The sequence below is a fragment of the Salmo salar genome, chromosome 27 (genome assembly GCF_965601325.2).
Source record: "Salmo salar chromosome 27, fSalSal1, whole genome shotgun sequence".
Lineage (NCBI taxonomy): Eukaryota > Metazoa > Chordata > Actinopteri > Salmoniformes > Salmonidae > Salmo > Salmo salar.
Window position 1 is genome coordinate 16,529,419 of NC_138317.1, and position 14,765 is coordinate 16,544,183.

Below are 14,765 nucleotides of genomic sequence, written 5' to 3' on the forward strand. Positions count from 1 at the left end.
GTTCCATCTGACTGTGCAATCCACTGTCTCATCAGCCCAGCCAGGCAATTTATGAACTTGATCTCCACTATAAAAAGCAACTAGACATTATCTCATATTTCTTTTAGACTAACATTTCATTTTCAACAGGAGAGATTTATATACACCTTGCTGTCTGTCTCTCCGACATTGCAACATTGTTTCGCTATTCAAATTCAATCTCCAGCTGTCCAATAGTAATGCATGTGTTGGGAGTCGGGACAAGACAGAAAGGCAGGCAGTGTTTCCCAGCCAGTTGAAGTCATGAATCAGCTGGCATCATTTTTATGGATATATACAAAGAAATGTACATTGAAAAAAGGTGCAGCTGATTCAAACAAGTGCAGCTAGTTTGCAGTCTTTCCAGCTTCAGTTTGAAGTGATTATGTTAGCTGTGTTGTTGGCTAGCTCCTCTGATCAACAGTGTCCTGACGAGCGAACACATTTTCTATGCCAGGCAAAATCGCGCCTCATTGCAATGGAGGTATCCAAATAAATGTCACAATGAAAACAGCTTCAACGAATGCAAATGCATGTCACGTCCTGACCAGCAGAGGGCGTAATTGTGTTAGTCTTGGTCAGGATGTGGCAGGGGGTTTGTGTTTGTTAAATGTTGTGTGGGTGATTGGACTCCCAATTGAAGGCAGGTGTGTTGAGTTGCCTTTGATTGGGAGTCCTATATAGGAGTGTGTGTTTTTCTTTGGGGTTGTGGGTAGTTGTTTTTGCACTGCTTTTAGTTAGCAGGCAAAACTGTTGCTGTCTTGTTTATTGTTTTGTTTTTTCACCGTGGATGCTTTACTCTTTTTGAATTAAACTATGAGTATCCACATTCCCGCTGCGCCTTGGTCCATTCTTGAAGGCGGTTGTGACAATGCAGCTACTTTGCTGTTATTCTGGTGCACTTTTTGACGTGACTGGAAGTTAGCCGTAGTTGGCTAACTAGCAAGCAAGGGATAAGAACATTATAGATACAGTACAATAAGACTGAAGACTGGGAAGGGCTTCTGGCAACCAAACCGATAAAAAGGAACTACCAGCAGGCCTGGGAGTGACCCTATATTTGTGACTGGACTATATCTTGTGGAAGGATTAAATAACATTAATAAATTCATCAAAATAACGTTTTTAATGAAAATATGTAAATCATTATTTGAATATGTTGGTAATCTGTTGTATAAAATATAATAATGCCCTTGAAGTTGGTGTTTGGAGGATATATTGGCATGGTTTGCCAGCCCTCGACTTTGTCTCAGGCCTAACAACACCCATGCCAATATATCCTCCAAACACTGACTTCTTGGTCATTATCACTTAAGTATAATACAATACAGTACAGTAATTAGCCTACTGGAGCTAGTTTAATTTATTTACCCAAGAGATGATATAGCTAGCTACTTCTATGGGCTTTTATGTTTTTCTTTCGTGCATAATGTGCAGTAGCCTATATCATACATATGTATTGAATAACGGCAAAATATTTTGGGCATTTTTGGGCTTCATTAAATGTCATTAATGTAGGGCTCATAAAATGTATTTAATATATGGCTCATTAGGATCAGGTTTCAATTTTAATGCTGATCAAATCTCTGATCAAATCCAGACATTTATATGCTTTATAATGTTTTTGAATGACACTTCCTGTTTAGTGGGAAATACCGGGTTACCCGGGAGAAAAGTCATTTATTCTCGGGATGGAACATTTGTAAAATACCGGGAAAATATTCAACCCAAGTACAATGACTGAAATGCACTTGGGATGGTCACCTAATCACATAATTATTGTTAGAGGAATATCTCTGGTAAATTGCAGCAACTTCTTGTGTATTGAAGGCCATCATGACCATGGATTCCTCCAATCAGCCCATCTCAAGGCTGGAGAAGGAGAACTATCAAGGTGTTGTTTGGCATTGGACAATGAGACACAAAAGGCCCTTATACTTTATTCATGCCATCCATCTAAGTTTCAAGTTGTTATTGTCACATGCACAAGTACAGTGAAATGGCTTTCGTTTTCATTGTCCCCGCAGCCAGCTGACTCTGTGCACCTCTGTCAGCTGTCCACTTCAGTTCCAATCCTTGCAGCTCAAGACCGCGACGGCGGGAAGAAGTATCATCCTCCATCTCTTCCTTGATGAGCCCCTGTGCTCATACATATTTTAATATGGCACACAGAGCTATCTTCATTATTCAAATGGTTTTTATTCCACCGCTCGGATGTTAAAGGAAAGATAATGCTTTGTCAAGGCGCCGGTCTCTCTGCTAATTTAAGTCATGTCTGGCGGGAGAGAGGCTCAATATTACCGTTCTGTACAAATAATCAGCAATGCAGTATGTTTTTCATTATGATCGCCGTCGCTTCCTTATTCTCCCACTCGATCCACAGCTCATAAAGAGGGTCTCATCTGTGTCTCGTTACTGATATGATGAACAGTTATTGTGCTGGCTTACACTTTTCTTTAGTTTACTTGTTGTTGTTATGTTCATCCCAGGGCACATACACTTAAAATCAGTAACTTTCTCCATACCTTATGTTATGGCCTAAGTCAACTGCTGAAATGTGACTGCTTTATTTGTATGTACACACTTAAAAAGCCAGCTTATTCATATTTTATCAGACACTCTAATCTAGAGCGATTTACAGGAGCAATTAGGGTTAAGTGCCTTGCTCTAGCCTACATCAACCGATTTTCACCTAATTGGCTCAGGGATTTGAACCAGAGACCTTTTGGTTACTAGCCAAACACTCTTTACAACTAGACTGTCTGCCACCCCAGTGAAAATGGGTGGAATTCAGTTTATAGAGAGCATAAAGAGTTTCTTTCTTTTTACTTGACATAGGCCTACTGTATTGGTGATCCAGAAAGGCACCTAACCAATACATTTGTTTATTATTGTAACCTATGGTTATTTATTCAAGCCTTGAATGCTTGTTTTGTTACAGTGCAAATCATGGTCTTGTAGCATTTTTTCCTCAAATGTATTTGTTAAGGGATTCTGTTGAGACCTCATAGGGCAGCATGAGTACGGTATCTGATATGACTGTGAATATCCCATAATCCTAAAACCCACAGGAAGCTGCTGGGGGGTAGAACGACTCATAATAATTTCTGGAATGGCATGAATGGACTCACTAATTCCGCTCCAGCCATTACCACGAGCCTGTCCTCCCCAATTAAGGTTCCGCCAACCTCCTGCGCTATAGCTGCCCCTGGATCGGTCTCTCTGATAATGGCATTTAGCAGGATTGTGATCCTCAAGACTAAATCAATAGGGAAATAGATATTGACCAACAGTAATGTCCCAAAGCCTATTTTCAGGCTCTTCTCAGCCCTCATTGTTTCTTTCAAGACGAACTGGAAACAAACAACCTCTACCAAAACAACCCAACTCCTATAGTTTAACTGTCGAAATGTCTTTGTGGACCCTATGAAAACTGTCACTGTGTTGACATACTCTAGATCAGTTTCCTGATCCATTTGTTGATGCCCTGCAATTGTGGTGGTGCTTGGGTTACTGTGCCACTGACATAGTACTCCTCAGAGCCATCCATTATTAAAAGCCTAAAACTTTCAGATGGGCAGCACAAACAACAAAAGTTCACAGGTGGGATCTGAGCTAAGGATGTCGAAGAGAAGATGGGTGGAATTCAAGATCTGCCAGACCATAAGCTGCACAGCTCCCATCAGTTGAAGACACAGACCCCCTTCTCCTGCTGTTGCCGGTATGTAGGTGTCACTGTCTGTGTAGAAGCTTCAAAGGTTTGATGTTTCTTTTCTGTGAGCTTTCTTGACCTAAATCACATTACATTGCTGATTATCAGGGTTTGCATGGTTTTCCAGCGCAATGGAGAATCCAGAGAATGTTGCTAAATGCTATAAGTGGTATAATTTGTGATGAGGTTGGGGTGGAAGCATTGACTGTAAATGTCAGATGGACATATTCTATGATTATGTGCAAATTGTGCTCTCTTTTATATTAGTTTAATACCAAAATTGCAGAAATAATCATATGGAGAGACCACTATAAATTTGTCATGATATTATTATTAGAGTACGAAAACTTTTGTATTTATTTTTAACTCTAAGCTCAGTTTGAACAATATTGTGAATGTTTTAGATCTGTTCTTAACTGGGCAGTGTGAAATGAATCATGATTAGCAATTGTGCAACACAGTGACTTTGTTTGCACCTCCACAGAAATTATTTTTATTTACTCACGCATATGATTTCAATCAATGTATAATTAATTTGTGTACAGTATGTTTCCCTCTGTAATTTGTTTTAATCAAATGACACGTTTTGACATTTCCTGCAGTACGTTCCTAAAGGGGCGTAGCAGCAGAAAACAGCCACCTACGTGACGTCAACGCAATCGTGTTTACGTGGATAACATGGCGGCGGAGATGTGGTTGTAGCAAGGACTATGTCTTCTCCTAATGCAAGCCTGTCGCAGTGATATGAAACCATTACTAAACAAAGTGAATGTCAACAAACAGAAACTTTCCCAACAGACTCTGGGCTAATTTGCTAACTCTTCGCATGAAGCCCTTTTCCTTCTTCTCTCAGCCACAGTGACAACGGTAATGGAAGACGAAGAGAGGCAAAAGAAGCTCGAGGCCGGCAAGGCAAAGGTATGATAGCCTAGTACTAGCTATCTAGCCGAGGTCAATTATTTATCTGCGTTTCAAAGTTTCTGGTAGTCTGGCTTGGGAACCACATTCATTGCTGCACGTGCTCAGTTATACATGGGCTTATATCGTTTTATTTAGTAGTAGTTTCGGGAGCCCCTTCCGTGTTTCCCTCCCTGTCAGCTGTCACTACTAGAAAACATGCGCCCCCATGGCATGGATGACAGCCCGGGGGGTTTAGGTGTCTGTGTTAGCCAGCTAGCAAGACTTCCTTTGTCATGTGAAGTTCCATTGGTATCTCATAAAAACGTGCTGTTTCCTCCTAAAATGTAGCTACCAGTTTTGAAGAGAAGTATTAATTTGAACTTAGATAGTTAGCGAACCAATTCATCCTTTCCTGTCAACGTCAGGCTTTATTAACACCACGTGATTAAAATATTGAGATTCTTGTGTGACAGGTTCAGGACATGCCCCTAGTTAGCTTGAGCAAACGCACATGTTCCATAAGTCACTGATTCTTGGTTTCCTTTTTTTATGCATGCTAACGTTACACTGTAACAATCAGTGCTACAAATGAGGTCATAACAACCCTGATGAATGATGTAAAAAAAAGAAAAGGTGCCAACTGCTTATCTCATGCAGAAGGGAGGTCACACAAGCTCTGCTCTCCATGAACTCAATCAATCAAGCTTTGCAATTCAACATATGCTCACCTCACATACTATTTCAATGTATGTATTATTTTAATTCGAATTTTCAATACAATTTCGAAATATCCAGTGAACAGGCACAGTAGCCTACTTTATGATGATACGATAACCCACCCTCATAGTCAACTGAGAAGGATGACGATAGTGTAAAAATAGAATTGTCACTTCCATGCTAGAGTCCCAAAAATATATAAAAGGGTGCTTGGAGGCAGATGGAAGGAAAGTAGACTGGACTGTTAATGCAGGTTAGCCTCTACAAATCCGAGTGGAAGACTCCTCCCTCGTCTCTTACATGTAGGCTCACTTTTTGTGAACAGTCACGTCACAAGTAAGACTGTTGAATAAACTTCATTTGAACGTACTTCACCTGTTGTCTGCTGATTTTGTCCATATGTAGGAGGTAATCTGAGACAATATCCACAGAGTAGTGTTATTAACACGACTTTCTGTACGCTGGTCTGTATGTCGGTTTGTATTTTCAATGCTGACGAAATTCGCACACGATTTGCATATGTCAACAATGGCAGAGTTTAACTGAAGCACAGACCAAAATTTGTCCCACGCAATGGGCTAGCAAATTTCACAAGTCCTTCCAGCTGATTGCGAGGGAATGTGCTTTGGTCAACAATATTAGGCTATTTGTTTACATATTGTGCATCACGTGAAATGCATCAGGAGATGGAAAATACAAGCAACAGAACCTACCGGCGCTGCAAGGAAGTTGAGTAAACAACACTTTCCTGTGGTTACCCTATCTCTACTTCCTACCGCCAAAAGGACCAACAGCATGGACAATTGGTAATGTGCATTTAAAAATGATTGTATTCAACATTCTGGCTTGTAGAGACTATTGCATAATTTTTACAGCGACTTCTTTTAGACTGATATCCATGGAGTAAGCATGGTAACAGTCGAATGTTTAGACAAACTGAAAGTCCTTTCAGAATTTGAGGTTACCGACCTTTGCAGTGTCATTCCCCTGCCTTAGTTCCTTAACGAGCTTACGCCCTAATGCACAATACCTTGACTTGGCATCTCTCCACCATGCCACTAGAGGTTTATTTTGAGTCGTGAATCGATCTATTTTGAGCCAGTAGTATTTATTCAGTATTTGAAGGCTTGATGCTATTGAAAGGGAAAACACTTTTTGTGTCACCACACCTGAAACTATTTTGTAACGCGCAAATTAAAACTAGAGTGTCTCAATAATCAACTAGCAAGGCTATATTTAAATGCTCAGTAACATTAGCAGTAAGGCGCCACTACATCCTGGGGTTTGATCACAGGCTGTCACAACCGACCATGACTGGGAGCCCCATAGGGGGGCGCACAATTGGGCCAGCGCCGTCCGGATTAAGGGAGGGTTTGGCCAGAGGGGGGCTTTCCTTGGCTCATCATGCTCTAGCCACTCCTTGTGAACAATGATTCCACCGACTCATTGGTGCGGCTGACTTACGGGTTTAGCGAGCAGTCTCTTAAGAAGTAGGCGGCCAGGCGTTTGGAGGACACAAGTCTCGACCTTTGCCTCTCCCAAGGCCATTGAAGTTGCAGCGATGAGACAAGGCTGTAACTAGCAATGGGAGAAAATAAGTTAAACTACTTAATAAAATAAGAAATGCTTCAGAGTGGTTGCAAAGGTATAGGTCTAGGCCATCTAGGAGTCAAAGAAATGGAAAACAATAAGTGGTCAAATGGTCGAGGAGTGTGTTAATTCATTAGGGCTCTCCCCTCTTCGATTACCTGCTTCGGGAGAGGATACACAAGAGTATCCTCCTGGCAGCTAGCGCGGAAGTGTTTAAAAAATCTTTGAACCAGTTGTTTTCTCGAAAGCATTTCAAAACGATACACTACTTATGCTTTTATCTATACTGAACAAAAATATAAAAACGCAACCTACAACAATTTCAACTATTTTACTGAGTTACGGTTCATTTAAGGAAATCAGTCAATTGAAATTAATTAGGCCCTAATCTATGGATTTTACATGGGAGGGCATAGGCCCACCCACTTGGGAGCAAGGCCCACACACTGGGGAGCCAGGCCCAGCCAATCAGAAGAAAAACAAATCCCAATAAAAGGGCTTTATTACAGACAGAAATACTCAGTTTCATCAGCTGTCCGAAGTGGCTGGTGTCAGGTCCTATGCTGGCGTGGTTACATGTAGTCTGTGGTTGTAGGCCAGTTGGACGTTCTGCCAAATTCTCTAAAACAATGTTGGAGGCAGCTTATGGTAGAGAAATGAACATTCATTTCTCTGGCAACATCTCTGGTGGACATTATGGTAGTCAGCATGACAATTGCACGCCCCCCTCAACTTGAGACATCTTTGGCATTATGTTGTGACAAAACTGCAACTTTTAGTTTCCTTTTATTGTCCTCAGCACCAGGTGCACCTGTGTAATGATCATGCTGTTTAATCAGCTTCTTGATATGCCACACATTTCAGGTGGATAGATTATCTTTGCAAAGGAGAAATGTTCACTAACAGGGATGTGCACAACATTTGAGAGAAATAAGCTTTGTGTGCGTATGGAGCATTTCTGGGATCTTTTATTTCTGCTCATGAAACGGGACCAACACTTATCTTGCGTTTTATATTTTTGTTCAGTGTATAAAATGTTTTGGACAACTAGCTAAATGAGTTATCACTTTACGCATTTATTTTAGGATTCCATCCCTGTAAACATAGTTTGCCTGATAACATGCGAGTGGAGGAGGAGTCTCATTTCATACAAGCACAACACCACTCCGGTTGCCGTGGACTGGAGTGGCTTATCCCTGCTATAAACCAACATGCATGGCATTTATACAGTGGGCCAATTTCAAGCTGCTTGATTTGATGTGTTGAACTCCTATTGTGTAAATACTACCTTGGAGGTATTAGGCCTTTTTGTGTCACTGACCTTTCCTAGCTCATTTAAATTAAATAGCGCTAGGCTATTCGTTAAACACATGTGCTTATCTAACATATGTTCAGAAAATGTGTCTTTAAATAAATAGACAAACAGTAGAGTAGTATCAAATACATTTCTTCTTGTTCTGCACTATGCTGTGACTTAGCAGGCCCCACAATCAGATTGAATGATTTTCTATGGAAAGGGGGGCATTGCTACTAATGTTAGCGCTATCTGTTCCCGTAGACTTCCAGTAATTGAGACTGTCTATTTAAAAGTGTGTCTCGGCAGAAATATTGAATTGTTAAAAACCTTTTTTATAAATTCTAAATTAATATAGGGAAAGCACTGAACTCCCAAGACCTTGAATTCCTTCAAATAAAATTTTATGGTAATCAACCTAAGTGGAGGCTCAAATATATTCCATATTCTTGAGTGTGTGATCTTCAATCAAGCAGGATGTTTTCCTTTTGCGTGCCATCATTTAATCTGTGAATGCACACTGTCATGACGTTGGCCTGTGGGTAGGTTTATGACCCCCCATAAATACCTTTGTCCCTTTTCTCTCTCTTGACTCTACAGAAGGACTCTTGAAAATCCTTTGGTTAACATAGTCTGTGAACATCAAAAGGTGGGGGGAAGGAACCATATTTCGGCAATCCAATCAGTTGAAAATATGCGTTGGTACTAAATGAATATGATGCCAGATCAGTTGGCGTCTGAGACATTCTTACTAATGATAGGATGACAAACTGTATCTCGGAAAGTCTACACATTATAGTTAGCAGATTCACATGAAATTGTTGTGCAATTTAAATGTTTAAATATGAAACTATTTGTGTTCATATCTCTGCGGACTTTGAGTTGCCTATAGGCAATTGGGCAAAATAATAGGCCTACACTTGATTTATGCTACATTATTGCATGCTAAATGTTTGTGATCAGTGATAAATGAGAAAACAATAGATGAGCTTATACCACCTCCACTTATTTGCCCAGTCAAAAACCAATTAACCAAATAGCCTATACAGACAGATTCAGTGAAACAAAATCACATTGATTGATTATCAGACAAGTCAGTGAATTCATAGGCTTTTGGTCAGGAGTAGCCCTAGGCTACCAAGCAACTGCGAGTGAAGAGTAAAATAATCCACTTGTTAAACTACATAACATGCTGGCACAATTTTCTAATACATGAGCCAACTACACAAGATGATCATGAGCAGCACTCCCCTTAACTTAGCTAATGTTTCCCCAACCTAATTGTAGCCTAACCAATATCCAAACGGAGATTCAGTGAAAACTAAAATCGGACATTATTGATTTATCAAGACGAATCCCCACCCTTGTCTCAAAGCAGCGCGATGGCGCTGTCCCAATCAAAACAGTGCTGAAATGATCAAGTTGACCACGTGTGGGTAGGCTATTGCTTCAAATTTATTACAAGGATTGGATGACTTTGGGAGATTCATTAAGCAACAATTTGATACATGCCTTCAATTGCGTTAGCCTACTTTATTCATCATCATCATTCAGTGACATTTATTCCCTCAGTAATTCTTTATTGATTCATCCAGTTGTGGTTAAGAAAACAGTGCATGCTTAGTAGGGGCTATGCAAAGAGAGAAACTTTGCGAGGCATGTCACAGGCATGGTAAATTAGTGCGATTTTTGGTCTGTGTATGAAAAGGATAATACAGTGATTTCCTTACCAATGCTATCCCTCACAGTTATGATGCCTCACCTGAAGGAATTTGAACTCCAATGACTTCAATAGAAATGTTTTGATGTTGGCTTCCATGGGGGCTGTTACAGGTTCCTCTGCACCCCGCCATCAACATTTGTTTTTAGGGAAAACATTGCCAATGCCTTACTTTTCCTATTTCCCATTCACCCAGGTGGCTATATCAAACCTCATGGGTTTTACTGAGCATATAGCCTAGCATTGTAGTGAATTCCATTCCATCTTTCTGCACATTCAACAATAACAGCCAGGTCGATATGCATTTGATTTAAAGTGTGTACTTTTCACAAATGAAAGAACATGAACATCCTACAGTCAAGTCAACCCCTCTGCTCCATGGTATTGTAATTGTGCCTCAACAGCTTCTCCTTTCACCATTTTCTTGCACGTCCTAATATTATGCTAAATATTTAAAGGACTGGAGCCATTATGTAGTAAGTTTGTGGCTGAGGAGAATCATAAAACCCACCATTTCATATGTTCTCTGGAGCACAGAGGCCCAAAAGGCTCTCGCTTAAAAATAATACAGAAGAGCCTCTCCACAGTCTGCAATGGAGAACTGTTGGAAACATGAGATGTCTAATTTATTTTATTTCAATTGCAATACTGGCCTTTTTAGATCATTGACATGTTTTATTTTTTGCCCCTATTAGACTTTGCTGCCTGTAGCCTATGCTTTTTTTGATGGTGTCGGAATCACTATGTGTCATGACTGTGTTGACATGCCAACTTTTGATTGTCGCAGCAGCAGTCAAGATGGCTGTCGGGCATTGTGCCAGCAACAGCAAGTGGCTTACCTCGTCACTGGAAAGACACTAATCGTGCTTTAGAGCTCTGACACAGCCCATTTGACTGTTCACGTAAATGGAGTTTAGGGCTTGTTGATTTTATTCATCAGGGATTTTGAAATCCTTGGGCGGGCCGCCTAAGCATTTTTTTTTTGCATGGCCTAAGTCCAAACAGGGAAAAAATATATATACTCTACCTACCGTTCAAATTTTTTTATTAAAAAAAAAATATTTAAAAGAGAAGCAAAAGATTTTTGTCCATTAAAATAACATCAAATTGATCAGAAATACAGTGTAGACATTGTTAAGAGCTGGAAACGGCTGTTTTTTTTATGGAATTTAATGGAATTGTCCCGCAGGTGTGATGTTCGGATGTACTGATCCTGTGCAGGTGTTGTTACACGTGGTCTGCCACTGCGAGGACGGTCAGCTGTCCGTCCTGTCTCCGTGTAGCGCTGTCTTAGGTGTCTCACAGTATGGACATTGCAATTTATTGCCCTGGCCACATCTGCAGTCCTCATGTCTCCCTGCAGCATGCCTAAGGCACGTTCACGCAGATGAGCAGGGACCCTGGGCGTCTTTCTTTTGGTGTTTTTCAGAGTCAGTAGAAAGGCCTCGTTAGTGTCCTAAGTTTTCATAACTGTGACCTTAATTGCCTACCGTCTGTAAGCTGTTAGTGCCTGAAAGACCGTTCCACAGGTGCATGTTCATTAATTGTTTATGGTTCATTGAACAAGCATGGGAAACAGTGTTTAAACCCTTCACAATGAAGATCTGTGAAGTTATTTGGCTTTTTAGGGATTATCTTTGAAGACAGGGTCTTGAAAAAGGGATGTTTCTTTTTTGCTGAGTTTACATAGGTGTTCAGAGGCCCATTATCAGCAACCATCACTCCTGTGTTCCAATGGCACCTTGTGTTAGCTAATCCAAGTTTATAATTTTAAAAGGCTAATTGATCATTTAGAAAACTCTTTTGCAATTATGTTAGCACAGCTTTCAGCTGTGGTGCTGATTAAAGAAGCAATTGAACTGGCCTTCTTTATACTAGTTGAGTATCTGGAGCATCAGCATTTGTGGGTTCGATTGCAGGATCAAATTGGCCAGAAACAAAGACTTTCTTCTGAAACTCGTCAGTCTATTCTTGTTCTGAGAAATGAAGGCAATTCAATGCGAGAAACTGCCAAGAAACTGAAGATCTCGTACAACGCTGTGTACTACTCCCTTCACAGTACAGCATAATTGCAAAAGGGTTTTCTAATGATCATTTAGCTTTTTAAAATGATCAACTTGCATTAGCTAACACAACGTGCCATTGGAACACAGGAGTGATGGTTGCTGATAATGGGCCTATGTAGAGATTCCATAAAAAATCAGCTCCAATAGTCATTTACAACATTAACAATGTCTACACTGTATTTCTGATCAATTTGATGTAATTTTAAAGGACAAAATTAGCTTTTCTTTCAAAAACAAGGACATTTTTAAGTTAACCCAAGAAACAGCGACATTTTTATTTATATATTTTCCGGGATGGAAAAATGCTTTTAAATGACTACAACCATATATAAAGTACATAGAAAACACCTAATATATATTTTTTAAGGCTGCAATATGTCACTTTTTGGATGACCTGATCAAATTCACATAGAAATGAGAGTTATAGATCTGTCACTCATTGAATGCAAGTGTAAGAAGTGGTAGATCTGTTCTATGTTTGCTATTTCTATGCCCCCCGTTCTTTAGTTTTGTTTTTGCATCTTACTTTTGAGTTTTGTACACCAGTTTCAATCAGCTGAAAATACAATATTTTTAGTAATTGAAAATATATTTCACAACTGTTTAGATGGTACTATGATTCTCTACACTATACATTGTTTTGTCACATAAACTGAAATCAGTTCCAACTATTAGAATTTCAGCATCCATCAATAGGCAGCGAGATTTCAGCATATTGCACTTTTAATAATATTATCTTTGAGAATTTACAATCACCAAAATAAAAACTAGACGGGGAGAACCCCCCCCCCCCACCCCACAAAAAAATACCATCTATTGATTTTGTTTGAGAAAATGAACACAGCATTAGCCATGGCAAAATGCATAGAATTGCATGAAATTTGCTTTCAAACTGCAACATTTTCTCTTAGCTCCATGGAGAAATTACTAGAATTGCAGGAAATTTGCTGAAAAATGCAAAAATGTCTCTACTCCGCCAACATAGGGGCCTCTAAACACCCACCACCTATGCTCCTTTCTACAAGATCCTTAAAGTAATAGACCTATCTTTACTTTGTGGGTGTATGGCATTTTTCTTCTGCTCTTGGAGGTGGCACTTTGAATCAATCCTGCAATTCCTAAAAACTGTCTGCTTCTTCCGACTCGCAAGCAATTACAAGTTTGAATCAAGTTTTAATACCCCGTATGGTGGTCACACTCTGTTTAGTCCATATTGAGCGTACGTTCGGAGCCTTTGGGTAATTAATCAGTCTTGACTCTGCTAATGACTCCATTTCGGTCTAAAGCTATCTTGTGTAATGGTCTAGTCTCCAGAGCCAAGTGCCCTTAGTTCAACCACGTTCATGATCATTTGGAGGTACAAAACTTTTAGGCTACCTATACGTTTTCCGTTTGTACACCCAGCTGTGGTTAGTGTATTGTTCAGCCTTTTGCCTTTGAGCATCTAATTCTGTAGCCTAAGTCATTCTAGTATTCATCTTGGCAATAAAGACGGGTGTTACAAATGTGATAAGGGTCCCATGTATTTAGGCCTATAACTACACACTACCACCTAATTGAATCTGCTGTTGATCGTTATTCATTGTCTTTCAATCAGTGCTTGTTACAACAACAAAAAATCACAGTAGCCTAGTGGGTACAGAAAACAAGCTATCTATAGTGTGATCTGTCTAAGTGAACAATCATCGCCCACTTACAGCAAACATTACTCAATGTGCCATAATTGATCAAATAGAAAGCCCCAAAAAAACACTGAACATAGTATGGTACGGTGTTCGATGTTAATTGTGTTTATCTATTGTTGGTATCAGTGGGGGGATAAGCAGTGACACTGAGTAACAGAAAATCGCTCTCTTGTAACGGTGCCAGCGGCTAAATTAGCTAACCTAGACCTTTTGTGAAACAACTCAATGATGGAATGCTTGATGCAGAAATCTCTAGAATTATTATCCAACAAGCCAGTGTTTTGATTTGAAGTGCTTAGAGTAGCATAGGAATAAGCAGTGAAGACTTAATTAGGCTACCTGTCTGTCCCAGATAAAGAATGTTTGCAAAACGTTGTCAGAATTACTCCGTCTTTTGAAACTGCAGATGGCATTATACACCTACGCAGGCCTCAGTCCCATGTGCTTGTCCAACTCGATGGTCCTTTGCCAAATAGGGCAACACAGAATCATCTGCAATTGAACTCTGTGAAAGATTAGCCAAGGATTCCAATTTACTTTTGGGAGAAAATGAATTGAATTTGTTTCTGCTGTGCAAATCCCCAAAGATCTGGACCAGACCATCTGCAAACTATTGGCCTACATGTATTAAAGCTATGCAAGCTAAAACTCTGTTGACATGCAGTAACTCCTCAGCCTCCCTATGTGTTAAAGTAAGCATAGATGTTGCAGTTTACACTTGGCCTAATGAAACTAATGAGTCTGTATTTTTGAAGATCTGCAAATAATCTGTATGAACCAAAAGTAATAATAGTTAGGTCTACCCTTTTTCAACCTCCTGTACCACAAGTGTTTTACTATGATTTTAATATTGGGCGATTCCAGCGTTATGGATGATACATTTGCACGCAAAATTACAACTATAATGTCTCACGCAATGCACAAACAAAATAGAAATTAACATTTGATGTGTGTGTCTATAGCACCCGTTGGGGGAGAGTGTACGCCTATAACCAAAAAGCAGACTTCTAAATATTAGCATGGATCTTAGCCTACATGAAATGGACAAGCTTTTTTTGGAGAA

At 39.9% G+C, this 14,765-nt stretch overlaps 1 protein-coding gene across 5 annotated transcripts in view; it reads left to right on the plus strand.

Annotated features, from left to right (window-relative positions):
• Positions 1-4,363: 4,363 nt before the first annotated feature.
• LOC106588567 (A kinase (PRKA) anchor protein 9) overlaps positions 4,364-14,765 on the plus strand; it is a 141,582-nt gene continuing 131,180 nt past the window's right edge. For all 5 annotated transcript variants that reach the window (XM_045709243.2, XM_045709246.2, XM_014177703.3 and 2 more), the window contains exon 1: positions 4,364-4,648. In XM_045709243.2, the coding sequence (XP_045565199.2) occupies positions 4,601-4,648 (48 nt within the window). In that variant the 5' untranslated portion in view covers positions 4,364-4,600. The remainder of the gene's footprint in view (positions 4,649-14,765) is intronic.